Source organism: Phoenix dactylifera, chromosome 6, assembly GCF_009389715.1.
Source record: "Phoenix dactylifera cultivar Barhee BC4 chromosome 6, palm_55x_up_171113_PBpolish2nd_filt_p, whole genome shotgun sequence".
Lineage (NCBI taxonomy): Eukaryota > Viridiplantae > Streptophyta > Magnoliopsida > Arecales > Arecaceae > Phoenix > Phoenix dactylifera.
Genome location: NC_052397.1, coordinates 10179595 through 10194614, shown reverse-complemented (window position 1 = coordinate 10194614; position 15020 = coordinate 10179595). Strand labels below are relative to the sequence as shown.

At 40.4% G+C, this 15020-nt stretch overlaps 1 protein-coding gene across 6 annotated transcripts in view; it reads left to right on the top strand.

Annotated features, from left to right (window-relative positions):
• The window catches only part of LOC103696526, a 39290-nt gene that overhangs the window by 15900 nt on the left and 8370 nt on the right, over window positions 1-15020 (top strand). For 4 of the 6 annotated variants that reach the window (XM_039127377.1, XM_026800929.2, XM_026800928.2 and 1 more), the window contains exons 7-16: window positions 11116-11320; window positions 11470-11558; window positions 11686-11904; window positions 12147-12400; window positions 12488-12712; window positions 12790-13011; window positions 13111-13164; window positions 13388-13453; window positions 13557-13694; window positions 13959-14012. In XM_039127377.1, the coding sequence (XP_038983305.1) occupies window positions 11116-11320; window positions 11470-11558; window positions 11686-11904; window positions 12147-12400; window positions 12488-12712; window positions 12790-13011; window positions 13111-13164; window positions 13388-13453; window positions 13557-13694; window positions 13959-14012 (1526 nt within the window). The remainder of the gene's footprint in view (window positions 1-11115; window positions 11321-11469; window positions 11559-11685; window positions 11905-12146; window positions 12401-12487; window positions 12713-12789; window positions 13012-13110; window positions 13165-13387; window positions 13454-13556; window positions 13695-13958; window positions 14013-15020) is intronic. The other 2 variants (XM_026800932.2, XM_026800931.2) reach the window with 2 other exon arrangements.

Sequence of the window (15020 nt, the reverse complement as noted above, 5' to 3'; positions counted from 1 at the left end):
ATCTCTTAAAATGAAGATTTTGATTCAGGAAAGTTTTTTCTTCATCAAGTGCTTAATAGGAAAAGGAAAAATAGAAGGAATAGAACCAATAAAATAGAAGGCCATGGAAAGAGTTGCAAGAGTGTGAAGAAATTTAGGCAAATGTGCTGGACAATGGCTTACTCTTTATGAATATGTAGGACTTGACCTTGGTTTTATGAAACTATAGCAATTGTAATAGATTGCATCTACATGACAGATCTATACATATACTATAAGAAACCATAACAATTATCCTAAACCACCTGCGTCAACTTAGCAAAAGATGTTGTGCACAAGACCTGAAATTAAAGTCTTTTTATGGGATGATGTGAACAATTTCATGCTTCCTAGATCATAATTGATTTGGATAAATTAAACTTTGTCAATGGATAATAACCATAAGATGTTTATTTTTCCCACTCTCATAAGACTTTTGACCAAGATATACTGAATCGGTACCGTGCCCTGTAGTGGTTAGTTACCGGATCGGTACCGTACTGACACATGGTATGGTGTGGTGTGTTGGTTCCAAACCGGTACTCCATTTTTTTATTTGTTATTTTTTTGAATTTTTAGCATTTAATGAAGAACAATGAAAATTAAGTCTAATTTGATGTTTTTAACAATTATTTTGTTTTTTGAATGATTTAAGTCTAATTTGATGTTTCTTGATGTTTCTTAATGTTTTTATTAGGTTTAAAATCCTAATTTGATGTTTTTATGAGGGTTAAAATTCTAATGTGATGTTTTAGGCAAGTCTAGCTTCGCACGTTAGGAGAAGCAATATGAAATATCCTAAAATCAATTAGTAAACTAAAAAATATATAATAATTTAATTAGTTATCTATATTTAAAGTACAACATGCATACCATCTAAAATCTCGTTGAGTGGCTATGTATCTCATAGATGTTGGAGTGGCCTCTCGCTCCTATAAGCTTGTAGGGCTGCCATAAGGTATGTAATCCAAATAGTCCATGTACATGTTGTGGGTGATGGTTACTCTGGGAGGAGTCATTTGCCTGATACTACGGCTATGGAGCGATCCATCTGAATATGGCAACAACAAATTCCAACCCATAAGGTGCTTTACGTTGTGTAGGATAGTAGCTACTAGAGGGTGACGTGTCTGAAGCACCATATCCATAAGGAAAGTAGCCGACATCATATCCATAGGATCCCCTATAGGATTTTGAACCTGATACATTAAGGGATCCTACCCCACATGCTGTCATCTGCAGTAGCTTTGTATCTACCACGACCTCAAGGATCTCGTCTTCTATATGCGATTGTATTTTTGCGATTTCTTGGTCGTGCATCGTGGTCCCTATCCTGCATGGTGCAAGTGAAATGTGACTCTTCGGTGAATCAAATCCCACCCTAGGGTTATGACGGTCTGACCTCCTTTTTGGCTACCGGTTGCATCATCACTACTACTCCTATGTGATCGTGAGCATGAGGGCTCCCTGGTATGTGAATTTGACAACTCCACTCTCTCCAATGGGGTCTTGCCTTTGCCTTTGCCTTTTTCTTAGTTGCTTTTTTCTTGTCCCATCCCGCTCTGGTTGGCTCCGTTGCGATCGTCGACCATACCTTCTTGTCTGGCTAGATCGGGTAGCGTGGCTGCTTCGTCCGAGTATCTCTTGATCAAATCGTTGGGAGGATGTCTCGGACATGGAATCATATGACGATTTGATCCTCACTGACCCCTTGCTTGATCTGCTGGATGTGAGAGCAGGATGTTACATTCTGCCCATTGCTTTGAATTCATCTTAGCATCGTTGCTTACAATGCAAGCTGGTCATGGAGGCGGTCTTGGCTTATCGAGCTCTGGAAGCCCTCTCTTTTGCTTCTTTGAAATCAATGAAGTGTTTCTTCATCAGCTGCTGTCATCAGCTGCTGGACCTCTTGGGGTATTTTTGGTACATCGACACATCAGGGTAAGCGCTAGCAAGAGGCTGCTTTAGCCTGGTTACCCCGCCCTCTTTGAACTTTGGGTGGATCAACTCAGAATGTATGGCTACTTCTAGCTCGTGGTGAGCCAACTTCGAGGGGATTATGAAGCCAAAGAAGAAATGATGGTTCACTATTTAGACAACGTGTGGTAGCTCATCTCCGTCTTGAACCATTTCGAGATCCATCATATACTAAGGTTCGAGAACAGCAAGGCAGACTCGTTGTCAAAGTTAGCCAGCTCGACAATGAGTCGAGCTGAAGCATTGAAGAAGGGAATAAATCCATGATGCAGATGGACAATGAGTCGAGTTAGATGGATCCCCTGATTAGCTACCTTTAGGACGAAAGCCTTCTTCGAACAAAAGAGAAGCCAGAAGGATCAAACTTTAAACTGCTTGGGACACCCTCAATGGGAGCCTCAACAAGAGATCTGTACTTTACCATAATCGAGGTATCTCAAGTCAAATGAAGCAGACTACGTCTTGCAAGGGATACATGTAAGAATTTGTGGCAATCATGTGGGAGACGGAGCACTAGTTTACAAAGTGATAAGGCACAATTATTTTTGGCCCATCTTAAGGAAAGTTGCTGTTGAGTTCACCAAAAAATGTGACAGATGTCAAAGATTCTCAAGTATCCCATATTGGCCTGCCACCGAGTTGACCCCTATCAGCATCCCATGGCCTTGTGCTCAATAGGGCATGGACATCCTGGGTCCTTTTTTGGCCGCTAGACTTCTAATTCTTGATTGCGGCGATCGACTACTTTACTAAGTGGATTGAAGTGGAGCCCTTGGCTTGGATCACAGAGAAGAATGCAGGGGACTTTGTCTGAAGGTCCATCACCTGCAAATTTGGCATTCTGCAAGTGTTGGTGTCCAGTAATGGGAAACAGTTTGACAACACCCACTTCAGAGACTTGCAAGAAACTTGATATCGAGCATAGGTTTACCTCGATCGCCTACCCACAGACCAACAACCAAGCCGAGGTGACGAACAGAACAATTTTGTAGAGCTTGAAGATTCAGCTTGATGAGGCTAAGGGGCTTTAGGTGAATAAGCACTCAAGCATTCTGTGGGCGTATTGCACTACTAGCCGAACTCCAACTAGAGAACACCCTTTAACCTTGCATTCGAGGTAGAAGTTGTGGTACCGATAGAAATCGGGTTGCTGACTCATATGGTGGAGCATTATGATGAATAGCAAAACCAGGAAGAACTAAGAGCTAAACTGGACCTCGTCGAAGAAGTCTAAGAATGTGCTTGGATCTACATGGTTGCGTACTAGCTGAGGGTGGCTAGATACTACAACTCCAGGGTGAAGGAGCGACGCTTCTGACTTAGGCATCTCGTGTTGAGAAAACACAACAAGGGAAGGATCAGGAAAGCTTACACCGAACTGGAAAGATCCTATAGAGTTGCAAAGGAAGTGTATCTTGGAATGTACCGGTTGGAGCATCTCGATGGAATACCGCTACCTCAAATGTTGAACTCTAGAAATCTAAGGATTTACTATGACTAAAAACTTGTTGCTCATTTCATAGTTGTAAATTCTCCACTTCATCTCATTAATGAAAGAAAAAGAACAATTCTTTTCATTTCTCGTAGTTTGAAAATTTTGTGAAGTGGAGAAGATTGGGCAAACTTTGCCACTCTAAGGAGCATGGGGAATGAGGAATGTCTGACTCTCGCAACCACTGATCGCCAAGGTAGCACGATTGCCCCGAAGAACAAAGCTCTAGTTGGGCCAACTTTGCCGCTTGAGGGTTTGGGGTCCAAAGAGATTTGTTTCAATCTCAGCATAAACTAGAGTGGTGATCCAGCTACGCATGGCCGAAAACTATGGTTGAGCCAACTTTGCCACTATTAAGAGTTTGTAGTTTGAGGAGATATGTCTCTTTCGCAACCGTCAACTATAGTGGTACTCTGGTTGGGCCAACTTGCCCACTCTCAGGGCTTGGGGTTCGAGGAGATCCATCTCCATTGTAGCCATCAACGACGAGCTATGCCTTCTAAGGCAAAAAACTATGGTTAAACCAACTTCATCGCCCAAGGATTTGAGGTCCAAGGAGATTCATCTCTATTGTAGCCATCAACCAAAGTGGTAGCCCATCTAACCACGGATGAAAATTTTGGTCGGGCCAACTTTACCATTTGACAAGGTTTGGGGTTTGAGGATGTACGTCTCCATCGTAGCCATCGACCATAGTGGCACTCTTGTTTGGTCAACTTTGCCCCCTCAGGATTTGGTGTTTGAGGAGATCCATCTCCAACGTAGCCATCAACCATAGTGCAGCAAGACTACCTATCTCGGCCCTTCTTAGCCTGATTACCTAGCGAGCAAAACCAAAGACCTACCTAAAGGCATAAGGCGGCATAATGACCATCATGGTGGTAATAAAAGTGCAACGATCAAAGCAAGTCTCAAACCATGACCAAGCTTAAAGCTTCATCAAGCACGATGACTTAAAAAACTTAGTTAGTGCAAGCTCGTGCTAAGGAACTAACCCGAACAAAGATGTGCCTAAATATAAGTATTCTTGCTTGGTTACATAGACCTGCTACTCAGCAATTATTTTCAATTGTTCATCAACAAAAGAAAAAAAACGAAGCACATGCATGCATAAAAAAATGCTAACTCCATTAATAATTAAAAAGATCTCTATTGCAAAAAGCAGGAGGTTGGTCCAAGGGCTAGAGATTACATCAACAAAAAATAAGTGAAAGTGCAGGAGGCAAATGGCTTGTCTTCGATGGCTCCATCGCCAGGGACTTCCACCACTTTAGTAGCTGGCATTGATGCTGGCTCCTTAGTCACCACTAGTGTAGTGGACTCCTTGAGTAGCTGACTCCCCAACGACCGGTCCTTTAGTAGTTGGGTCCTCGGCAATAGGCTTCTCGGTGGCAAACTCCACCACAGCCTGCCCTTCCGTGGTGGCAGTCGGCTCCTCCAGAGGCCACTCCTTGGGTGTGTGTGGGCTGCTAGAGCCCTTGCCTTAGCGCCTCAAGATCGTGACAGGGGTCCAAGAGGTTGAGAGCCGACCCTTGGGGGAAAGACTTTAACCTACTCGCGGCAGAACATGAAACCCACCATGTAGGAGTCACTCCTAGTCCGTGTGAGTTTGTCTTCAAACTCTCCCAAGCCCTTATACTTGAGGACTGCCTACTTAGCCTTGTTCGCCCATCTTGGCCTCAAGGGCCTTCATTTTCTCTTTGGCAGCCTTTAGGCTTCTCTTCAGGCAAAAGGCCACTCTCTCAAGGCGTCCAATGTGCTGGTTCTCCATCACCTGCTTCGCCTCTTCGATGCGGGTTTGATGCTGCTTCCCCTCATTCCTTTGTCTCTTGTACTACTGTAGTGGCCTCGGCCTTCTTCATGGAATCTTTGGCCCTCCATTGGCCTCCTTGGCCTCTTTCTTCACCGTCTTCGTCTTGACGTAGGCCTCATTGCTGAGGGCTCACACTCTATAGGCGATCTTGGAGAGCCTTGATGTTGTCAGATTATTCCGACCTCAGTCACTCAGGCAATAGAAAAACAAAGGGGATCAGCACTTACCACCATAGACGCATGAGTTGTGAAGATCCTTGGCTGAGGTATCTTCATCTCCCATAGCTTGGCTTGGTCCCAGACACAAAGCTGATCTGACAGATGGTGCCAACCATCTTAGCATCAGATAAGATAGACCCTTCGGCCGCCAAGTTGATCCACTTGGCCTTCAAGGCCCTCGAGCTTGGCTTTGGCACCTTGGAGCTTAGACCTCGGACCTTGGCTAGACTCTTGAGATCCCGAGGCCCTTTTGTAGCAAGCCTCTTCACGGCGAGCCTTGGACCTAGAAGCCTCACCTGCCGACACCCCCAGACTTTGAGCTCGGGGGTCAACCCTTAGTCGGTAGACAAGGTTGGCATCAAAAGAATTTGACATGCTCTCCTTGCGGGCGGTGGACCACCTGAACTTGGACATCTTGTAGTTGAGCATGATGTGGTTCAGGTCGTCGCTCCTCTTGAGGTGCAGGAGGAAGCAGCTGTAGTCCTTAAAAGAAGGCTTGGCCAAGGTGCCTTCCGCCGCTCTCTTCCTGGCCTCATGGGCAACCTTCATCAAAGTCTCCCTTTGTGGGGTCATCTTGATCTTTGCAACAAAATTCAGCTTGGTAAGATATCACAATCCGAGGTAAGAAGCTAAATAAAGTGAAAAATTAGACTGATGGTGGTTTACCTGAAGACCAAGGTTAGCGAAGCCAGCTTTGTTGAAAAGAGTTGCTCGGGCCTTAACACCCTCAGTTGGTCCACAGTCTTGATAGTTTTCTCCTCCCAGCACTCCAATACGCACATCTTGTCGGGCTTGCCGATCATGGATCTTTAACTAGTTGAAACAGACCATAGGCTAAAAGGAGAAATGGCCATAAAAAATCGGTCCTCCCATCCATGGATGGATGAAGGATTATCAGGTAAAAATTTGACACCTTTCCTTGAAGTCTGGTACCATCACCCAGCCTCAGCGGGGTGCTTTTTCAAACTAAAAAGAGATCTAAAAATATCTACACTAAGCCTACAACTATGGAAAGAAAAGGAACAATTGAAACCCACAATCGTCCCCCAACAGTTAGGGACGAGCTATGTGGGGGCTAGACCTTAAGAACCTAGCAACTCCACAATAAATGGCCGTATAGGGATTCTAAACCCTTCCTTAAGGGTGTCCTCATACGGCAGCAGATGGTATGCCCTCTGCTCGAAGACCCCCTTGTCAAGGGAAGGCAATCTAAGTCTCACTAAGGTAGGGATGTTGTAAGTCCTCCAAATCTTGTTGAGGTCGGCCTTGGAGAGACTAACTCTCCCCAACTCATCCTCCCTACTTCTTATGGGTGCAGGCTGTAGAGGGGATGACCTAACGAAAAGGGAAGACAAAGAAGACAATATTCTTAGCTATAAATAGATCCAAAGACCCTCCATGAAATGGTTTTAGCTGAGTTGGAATGCGGTCTCTAAGGATCTCGTATCCCTTAGCTATAAATAGATCCAGAGACTCTCTATGAAAGGTAATCGGCTAAAACCCTAGCTGAACGATATTCTGTCTCTCTGATTTCTCCTTTGTTCCCACTCCAAAACACTCATCCTCACTTAAGCATTGGAGAGCCCAGCGGGAGAAAAGCTCCAACGAGTTCTTTGACCTTTTCGTTCTCTTGCAGATCGATGGGCACCACCCACATTAGCGATTCGGAGATCGTTAGCGACAATACTTGGCCATCACTTGAAGATCTCCCTCCATTAGCATCAACCTTGTGCTTCTATGCCTCAAACAAGCAACATAATACATTTAAGGAAAAAAGTAGAAAATACTTTGATTAACAACTAAATAAGAATTGAAATAACTAATATTTGTAGTGAAGGATCAAAAAATCTCTCAAATATTCGTCTGATCATCTGAATACCTCTTTGATCACCAAGTGCTGGGTCAAAGCTAGAGAAGCACCCACGAGGAGGATGGGAGATGCAAGACTTAGGAGTTCGAGGAGAGAGTGCGAAGTTGAGGGGGATGCAATGATCTCACTCAATAATTATGAGTATTTTTGAGTCTCATTGGTTTGGTGTTTCAAGCATGATGGAGAGGGGATCTGGTTCTGCTTGCCTGTGGCTTTGTGGGACACACATGGTCAATAAAATATAAGAGGGAATATATAAAAGTTCCTTGGAGGCATCACAATGAACAAAGAAGTTCAAAAGTTGCAAACTATTGAGATACAATTATCAGAATTAAATGCATTTGAAAGTTTGATGTGCAAAAGTTAAATGTAAAAAAGGATAAGAGGTGCGAGAGTGCATCCATGTAGCTAGAAAATTTTTTGTTGTTTTTATTTAATGTTGCAGTCTAGTGGTTAATGTTGTATGCAAGAGTGCTCTTTCTCCCTCCCTCCCCTGCTCGCTCTCTCTTTTTCTTCTCCTTCTCCGGCTCTGGTTGGTTTTCTATCTCGGTACGGGCCCGACACGGCCCATACCGACTCGTGCCGCCGGCTAACCGGTACAGTGCCCGGTACCGGCACAGTAGACCTTGATCTATATAGATATATGCATGTGTGTGCGTATGTTTATATTATAAACATCGTATTTTTATTAGCATTGATATCTATTTATAATAAATTAAGTATTTGTAATGGTATAATGAATATGAATAAATGGCAGAAAGAGTTAGTGCATCAATTGCTTTTATTATTTATGCTAGTTAAGTGTGTCTATTTGCAAGGGAGGAGTGGGCATTTCAGACATTACACCATAGATGACCAAACAGTTCCACTACTTGCTTTTAGGAGTACTATGTATTTGGTTTGGCACTTATGCCAAATTTTTGGGTAACTTGTGACCATGTAGGTTTGAAAGTAGTAGCTAGAAACTTTAACCTTGATTAGGATTATCTGGAAACATGGAATAACTGCCAAGTGTCTTTAAGTGTCCTCAGGTGTTGGACATGACATCCTCCAAAAATCTAGGCATGGGGGCCACAGCATGCATATGCATACACATGCACACTTGTGTATTTTGATGCTTATTTAAAGATAGAGAAACTTCAATGGGGAAGGAGATTTAAAGATGCTACTAACAAACAAATTAATGGAATAACCATGAGTTTGCAAGTTGTTTAATTTATTCATTAGGTTCATTTGAAGTTACTTAAGATGTATCACGATGCTCAGTTGATAATTAATTATGATACATTCACATTTAGAACACAATGTCATCTCACTTAAAATGTTCTTAAAATTGGGATAATTTCATTCTAAAAGCATAATAACCCTTTGCTTAAAATTTCCATAAAATCTTGATAACTTTATCTAAAAACATTTTGCTTAAAATGTCCATATAATCTTGATAAATTTATTTAAAAACATAAGGACACTTCACTTAAAGTCTCCCGCAATTAGAACTAAAAGTTCCTTACATGACACCTCAAAAAGAGTGCCGAATGTTGGACATGCTTTGTTGACTTAGCAGGACGCCCCAAAGCAGGGTCTATGGTGACATGTCCAAGCGACCAAAAGGGTCAACACATATAGAGATATTAAAAATAGCATGTCAAATCCATGAGTTACTCACATGCTTTAGAAACTCCTAAGAAATTCAAATTTTCACTTTCTTGCTTAGGGCTTTATTACATCAGATATTTCTACAAAAATTGCTTCACACCTGCACCTGCTTCAAATTCTGATTTTGTTAACTAAGTCTTGTCGATGCAACTTTGTTTTTTATTTAATCAATGGGGCAATGATAGAAACTTCAGTGTAGACCATTTCTGATAGGTGGACATGCATTATGCAAGGATAAAAAAATTCCAAGTGTGCACTAGTTTGATTTTATAATGGTTTTGATCATAGTCAGAATTGATAGAAAGAATAGTAAATTGATATTGCATTGCTAGTACAATTGGTTTATTGTTGGTACAGCAATGTTATATGATTTTGTCATATGAATGACCATTTGCTTTGGTGGTCATGCATTTGAGTTTACATCCATTTCACTTAGTCTCCTGCATATTTTTTTCATCCATTTATTTGCATACTGCATAATTGACAGAAAGAACAGTAAATTGATACTGCATTGGCAGTGAAGTTGATGTGTTTTTGGTACGGCAACAGTACATGATTTTGTTATATGAATGACCATATGCATTTAGCATTTGAGTTTGGATCCCATTTAGCTTAGCCTCCTGCTTCATCTATTTATACATATACTATGTTAGAAAGCCATTTATATATCTCTTAATAAAAAAATAAAGTAGCTGGCATTTAGTTAGTACAATTTCTGGTTCCTTGGGCCCTTTTTGGTGTGGAGTGAGTTAGCCTGGAGTAAATGGCTTAACTTACTTCCGAGCTACCATAGTCAGAAGTAAGCAAATCCATCCTATAAGGTGAAATAGTTTACTCCAAGTTAAATGGAAAAAGTAGCTCTGCTTGCTTTTTAAACTGCCCATTTGTCTTTAAGATAAAAGGAGTTGCTAAGAGGTGGTCTGAAGTGGAATACACGGGTTAAAGGGGCCTTATTCGCACTTTAACACCGAAGAGCATGCAGCTTTGAAGATGTATAATTTGTATTATAAGGTGTAGTTTCGTAGAGCAAATAAAATTCTATCATAATACAATATGGTCCAGAATCTTTAGATCATGCATTGTATACATGCCAAAATCTGTTAGCTTATATTTATGGCATGGCATTAAACTGGTAGCTTTTTAAGTAAGGTTTCATGGTGTCTGCTTCTGGTATATGACACTTAGTACTGCTTCCTTTACAATAGAGCAAGCCTTGGTGTAACAGTTGTTCCATTATGACCTGAGTTTCATGGTTTCAAAACACTTACATAGCTTCTCCACACACAGGGTAAGGCTGCCTAAATTTGACCCTCCTCAGATCCTATAGTGGCAGGACCCTCGTGCATTAGGCCCTCCTTTTTTAATACTTCCTTTCCAAATCAACATTGGTTTAAGCAGCTTTCTGTAGGGAAGATTGGAACATAATGTTGCCTAGAGATGGATTATGCATTAATGAATCTTGTAATTGGGAGCTTATATGTAAGGATGTGCTGTACATGGCTAGCCATGTCTACAGAGGTTACAGTGGTCATTATATAAATGACTTTAGATAAATCATGGCATAAATGATTTATAGCATCATCTGGCTAAACGGTTTCCAAGTGTGTAAATATTGAACTTTAGTAAACAATTACCTCGTTCCTCTTGGTCTGGACTATATTTCCAATTCTAGTTTAGTCTTTGATGGTGCTCCCCTCTTTGCATGAGCTTAAAATGTATAAGCAGTGAGGTTTGTTTCACTTTCTGCTACTTGTCTTCAAGGTTTCTATGGCTCAGCTCTCTTTTGCCCAAGGTTTACTTAAGAACAAATCACCAATTCAAATGAGTTCTTGATAGGTTGAAAGCTACTGTTTTAAATCCTTAACTTCAATTGGTTTTTGTAAAGCTGACCCTATGTAGGGTGAAGCTACTCTATGTAGGGTAAAGTTTGCATTTAAAATTAGATGCTGTTTTCTTAAGTTCAATTTTATGTTGGGTGAATCATCTAGGCTTATACCTTTTGTGTGGTTTCAATCAAGCATTTGTCAATTCTATTTGGGGACTTTTGATTCTAACAGTATGCTATGGACAGGAAATCCAGTCAAAATGGAAAGCAATTGCCTGTCTGAGGCACCGCATGAGAATCAGACTACAGTGGATGGGGTGTCCTCTTTTCATTCTGGTATCCATCAAGTTGACGAGGCTAATGATGTTTTGCCCAATGCATTGGAGAAAAGTTGCTGGGAGCATCCTGACTGTAATGTTGATGTGATGGATTTTGCTAAACCTGATAACAAGTGAGATTTGCAAATAACTGTTGGAATGCTTTTCTGCTATGGTGCTAGTGATGCTTGTGATATATTTACAATTTTACGTGGTTGGCATTTAAGCACTAAGATATTTGATATTTTATTTTTAAAATCTGTATATTCTTGTTGTGATGCAGATTTGATGAATCATGTTCCACGTCCCATGTTCATCCATTCATCAAAAAGTTGTTACAAGCGCAGAACCATGTTATTCAAAAAGTTCCTGGTAAATCCTCATTACTATGAAGGACATGATTGTTATTTTACTATCTTCTTTAATGCCTCATTATTCTAAGCATCATTGTTGTTTAGCAGACCATAATGAGAAACAAAAAATTTCTGTATTTCTACAGAAGCAAATATCGTTGCTCATCCTTGCTGTAATCAGCAACCTTTATCTTCATCCCTCACTAATACGAGTCATACATCGGATGTGGCAAAAATGGATCAGCTTTCAAAAGCCAAAATGATGGGGATCTTAGAACTGACCCCTGAAGATGAAGTGGAGGGCGAACTGTTATACTTACAGGCTAGGCTACTTGATAGTGCTGTTGCGGTCAAGCATAGATTTGGTCAAGCTCCTTGCTTTTATCTTTTTATAGAAATTTCTCTCATCTAAGCATGTATCAAGCAGTGTAGATGGCACTAGAGTGAAAGAAAATTCATTAACTCAAAAGAGGAAGTCTGGCTTTTAGATATTGGTTGTTTCGAAGTATATATTGATAGTAATATTGTATCTTTTCTCTGCACTGAATTTTATCTTTATATGTTATAAGCCCTCATGATGAATATTGGTTAATATTTCATGTTACAGATGATCTAATTTTTAAGGTAGTCCAAAATCTGCCTCAAGAGCTGGATGCTGTGTATAGACGTAAATGGAACCTAATTCTTGTCAACCAGTTCCTTCGCGAAGTTAGGGAAGCAAAGAAACGTGGAAGGAAAGAGAGAAGGCATAAAGAAGCTCAGGCTGTACTGGAGGCTGCTGCTGCTGCGGTTGCAGCTTCTTCAAGGAATTCATCACTAAGGAAAGATGCAAATGAGGGGATCATCTCTACTAATCAAGAGGTTCAAGCTTTCATTGTCTTGTTGGTTGGTGCCGTGTAAGTACATCTAAGATAATACATTAGCAATTGTTAATTTCCTTGTCAACAGAGTCCTCTAAGAGTCAGTGGTGTCTCTGGGAGAGCTGGACTACACTTACCATTGGTGCCACGGACAAAGGAATCCTCGAGATCAGCTGTTGCGAAAGTGTCACCAGATAAGCATTCTGGGATTTTCCAGATGCCAGATTTTGCTAAAGAAAATGCACTTTCCTGTGACATCTGCATGAGAACTGAGACAGTGTTGAACAGGATTTTTGTCTGTTCCAGCTGCAAGGTATTGGCCATGATTGTGCATGCCTCTTTCTTGTTCTTATTTTGCTCATCTAGTTTTAATTCTGATGTGCGTGGCAGGTTGCTGTTCATTTGGATTGTTATCATAGGCTTAAAAATCCGATTGGCTCCTGGAAATGTGAGCTTTGTGAGGAGATGTCCTTGCATCCTAGGAGCCCTAGAAATCAAACAGATGGTTGGGATAGATTCTGCATTATCACTTGTTGTGGTCTGTGTGGTGGTGCCACTGGTGCTTTCAGAAAATCATCAGATGGGCAATGGGTTCATGCCTTTTGTGCTGAGGTAAATTATTTTTTCTTTCACGCCCATTCTCATTACACCGTATCTTCCTGTGTCCTTTAGTCCAATAAATTCCTTTTCTTATAATCTTTGTTGTTATAGTGGCTGTTGGAGTCACGGTTCAGACGGGCTCAAGATAATCTGGTAGAAGGAATGGTAATATATGTCTGTCACTGTCTATTCATTTTTTAAATATTCCCTGTTTACTTTGAAGAGCTTTGTTTGTCTATGTTAAGAATTTTACAATGAAACCCTTGAGTTATCATGATGGTTTTTACATCTTTACTGCTTTGTATTAGATTTTTTGTATCTTTACTGCTTTGTATTAGATTTTGAATATCTTCATGTGGCAGTAATTACCATATGCATTGTATGTCAGGATACCATTTCAAAAGGAGCTGACTCATGCTGTATCTGCCATCAGAATGTTGGTGCATGCTTAAAGGTTTATTGCTATTTTTCTCTATTTCTGCTATTCTGATGGAGGGTGCAAGTAAACTGCTTAGAAACTTTTAGGCTGAATTAACCGTTCCTTTTGTTCCATGCAGTGCAGCTATGGACACTGCCAAACCACTTTTCACCCTTCCTGTGCCCGGGATGCTGGTTTTTACATGAATGTGAGCACAATTGGTGGCAGGTCACAGCACAAAGCTTATTGTGAGAAGCACAGCATGGAGCAAAAGGAGGTTAGTTCTTAACTTCTCATGTTAGATTTAACCATCGGCTATTATGTAACCTAATGGAGATGGGTTTTTTTCATCACCTTGCCAATTAAAGTTTGCACATTTATCTTGAAGAGAAAAATTCCTTTCATGTTATAATTTAAAGTTCTTGGATCTTGATCATTTTACTACTTTTCCCATCAATGAAAAATATTTCCACATCTTAATTATATATTAACAGTATTTTTCATGAAATCTCTTTTTTTCTTTTTTTGACGATATCTACAGGAGGATATCCAGCAATATGGTGCAGAGGAGCTTAAGAACATAAAACAAATACGGGTTAGTTACAGCATACTATATTTTAATCTGTTACTAGTGTAGGTTCATCAGCCTCTCTTGTTCGAAAAATTAGTCTTTTTCCCTTTTTATGCATGTATCAATATCCAAATGGGTTTCTGATGTTTGGCTATTGTGATTAATTAAAAAAAAAAAATCTTTTCTTCTGTTTTACGTTTCAATGTACCTTTCTTAAATTTATTCACCTCTAGAAGAAGCATTATCTTTGCTATATTATTAGTTTACGAGGAAAGTTCTTGTTAGATATCTGATCTAATACCATAAAGTTGATAAGTGAATTTGAAAGAAAATTGATTTGTGGATAGTTACCTTTGGAATACGTGTATGTTCTGTCCCATTTCAACTAATTGCTGCTGAGTTTTAGCAAAAAATCTAACTGGTACTGTCAAAAAAGGGAAGACGCTACAGGAATGACACTGATGAAATTTGCTGGGCTGAAACCTCAAGGTTATGAACTTGTTTCATGTAACTAAATAGATTATTAAGGAAAGCAGCATGAAACTGGGAAAATGTGCTAATTATGGTTGTGGTTTTGGATGGTGATACTGGTGGTCTCTGTGTTTGGGCGATGAAAATCACAATAGATGAGGTGTTCTCTGGCTGGTGGTGGTAGATTGGCAGTGGTAATGATAGGGCTGAGCGACAATGGTGGTGTTGCTGATTTGTGGTGGATTAATATTTGTGGTGGCAGCAGCTTAAGCAGTGCTAGCTTTGCAAACAGAAAACATAAAATACTAGGAAACGAAAATTTTCTATTATTGAAATTTTGCAAATGTTTTAACAAGTTTGCAGAATGTTGCCTCGTGACCTGATATTTCTAAAAATAGAAAATGTCAAGTAAAGGTATTGTTGAACAAGCTCTTATTTTTTTTAATATTTTAGCTATGGTTCCCGGATCTCTTCCCTTTCTTATTTTAATTTATCATTTCTGTGTCTAAGCTGTGTTTTACACACCTACTAATCAACATAAGGAGTACCTATATTTTGCCC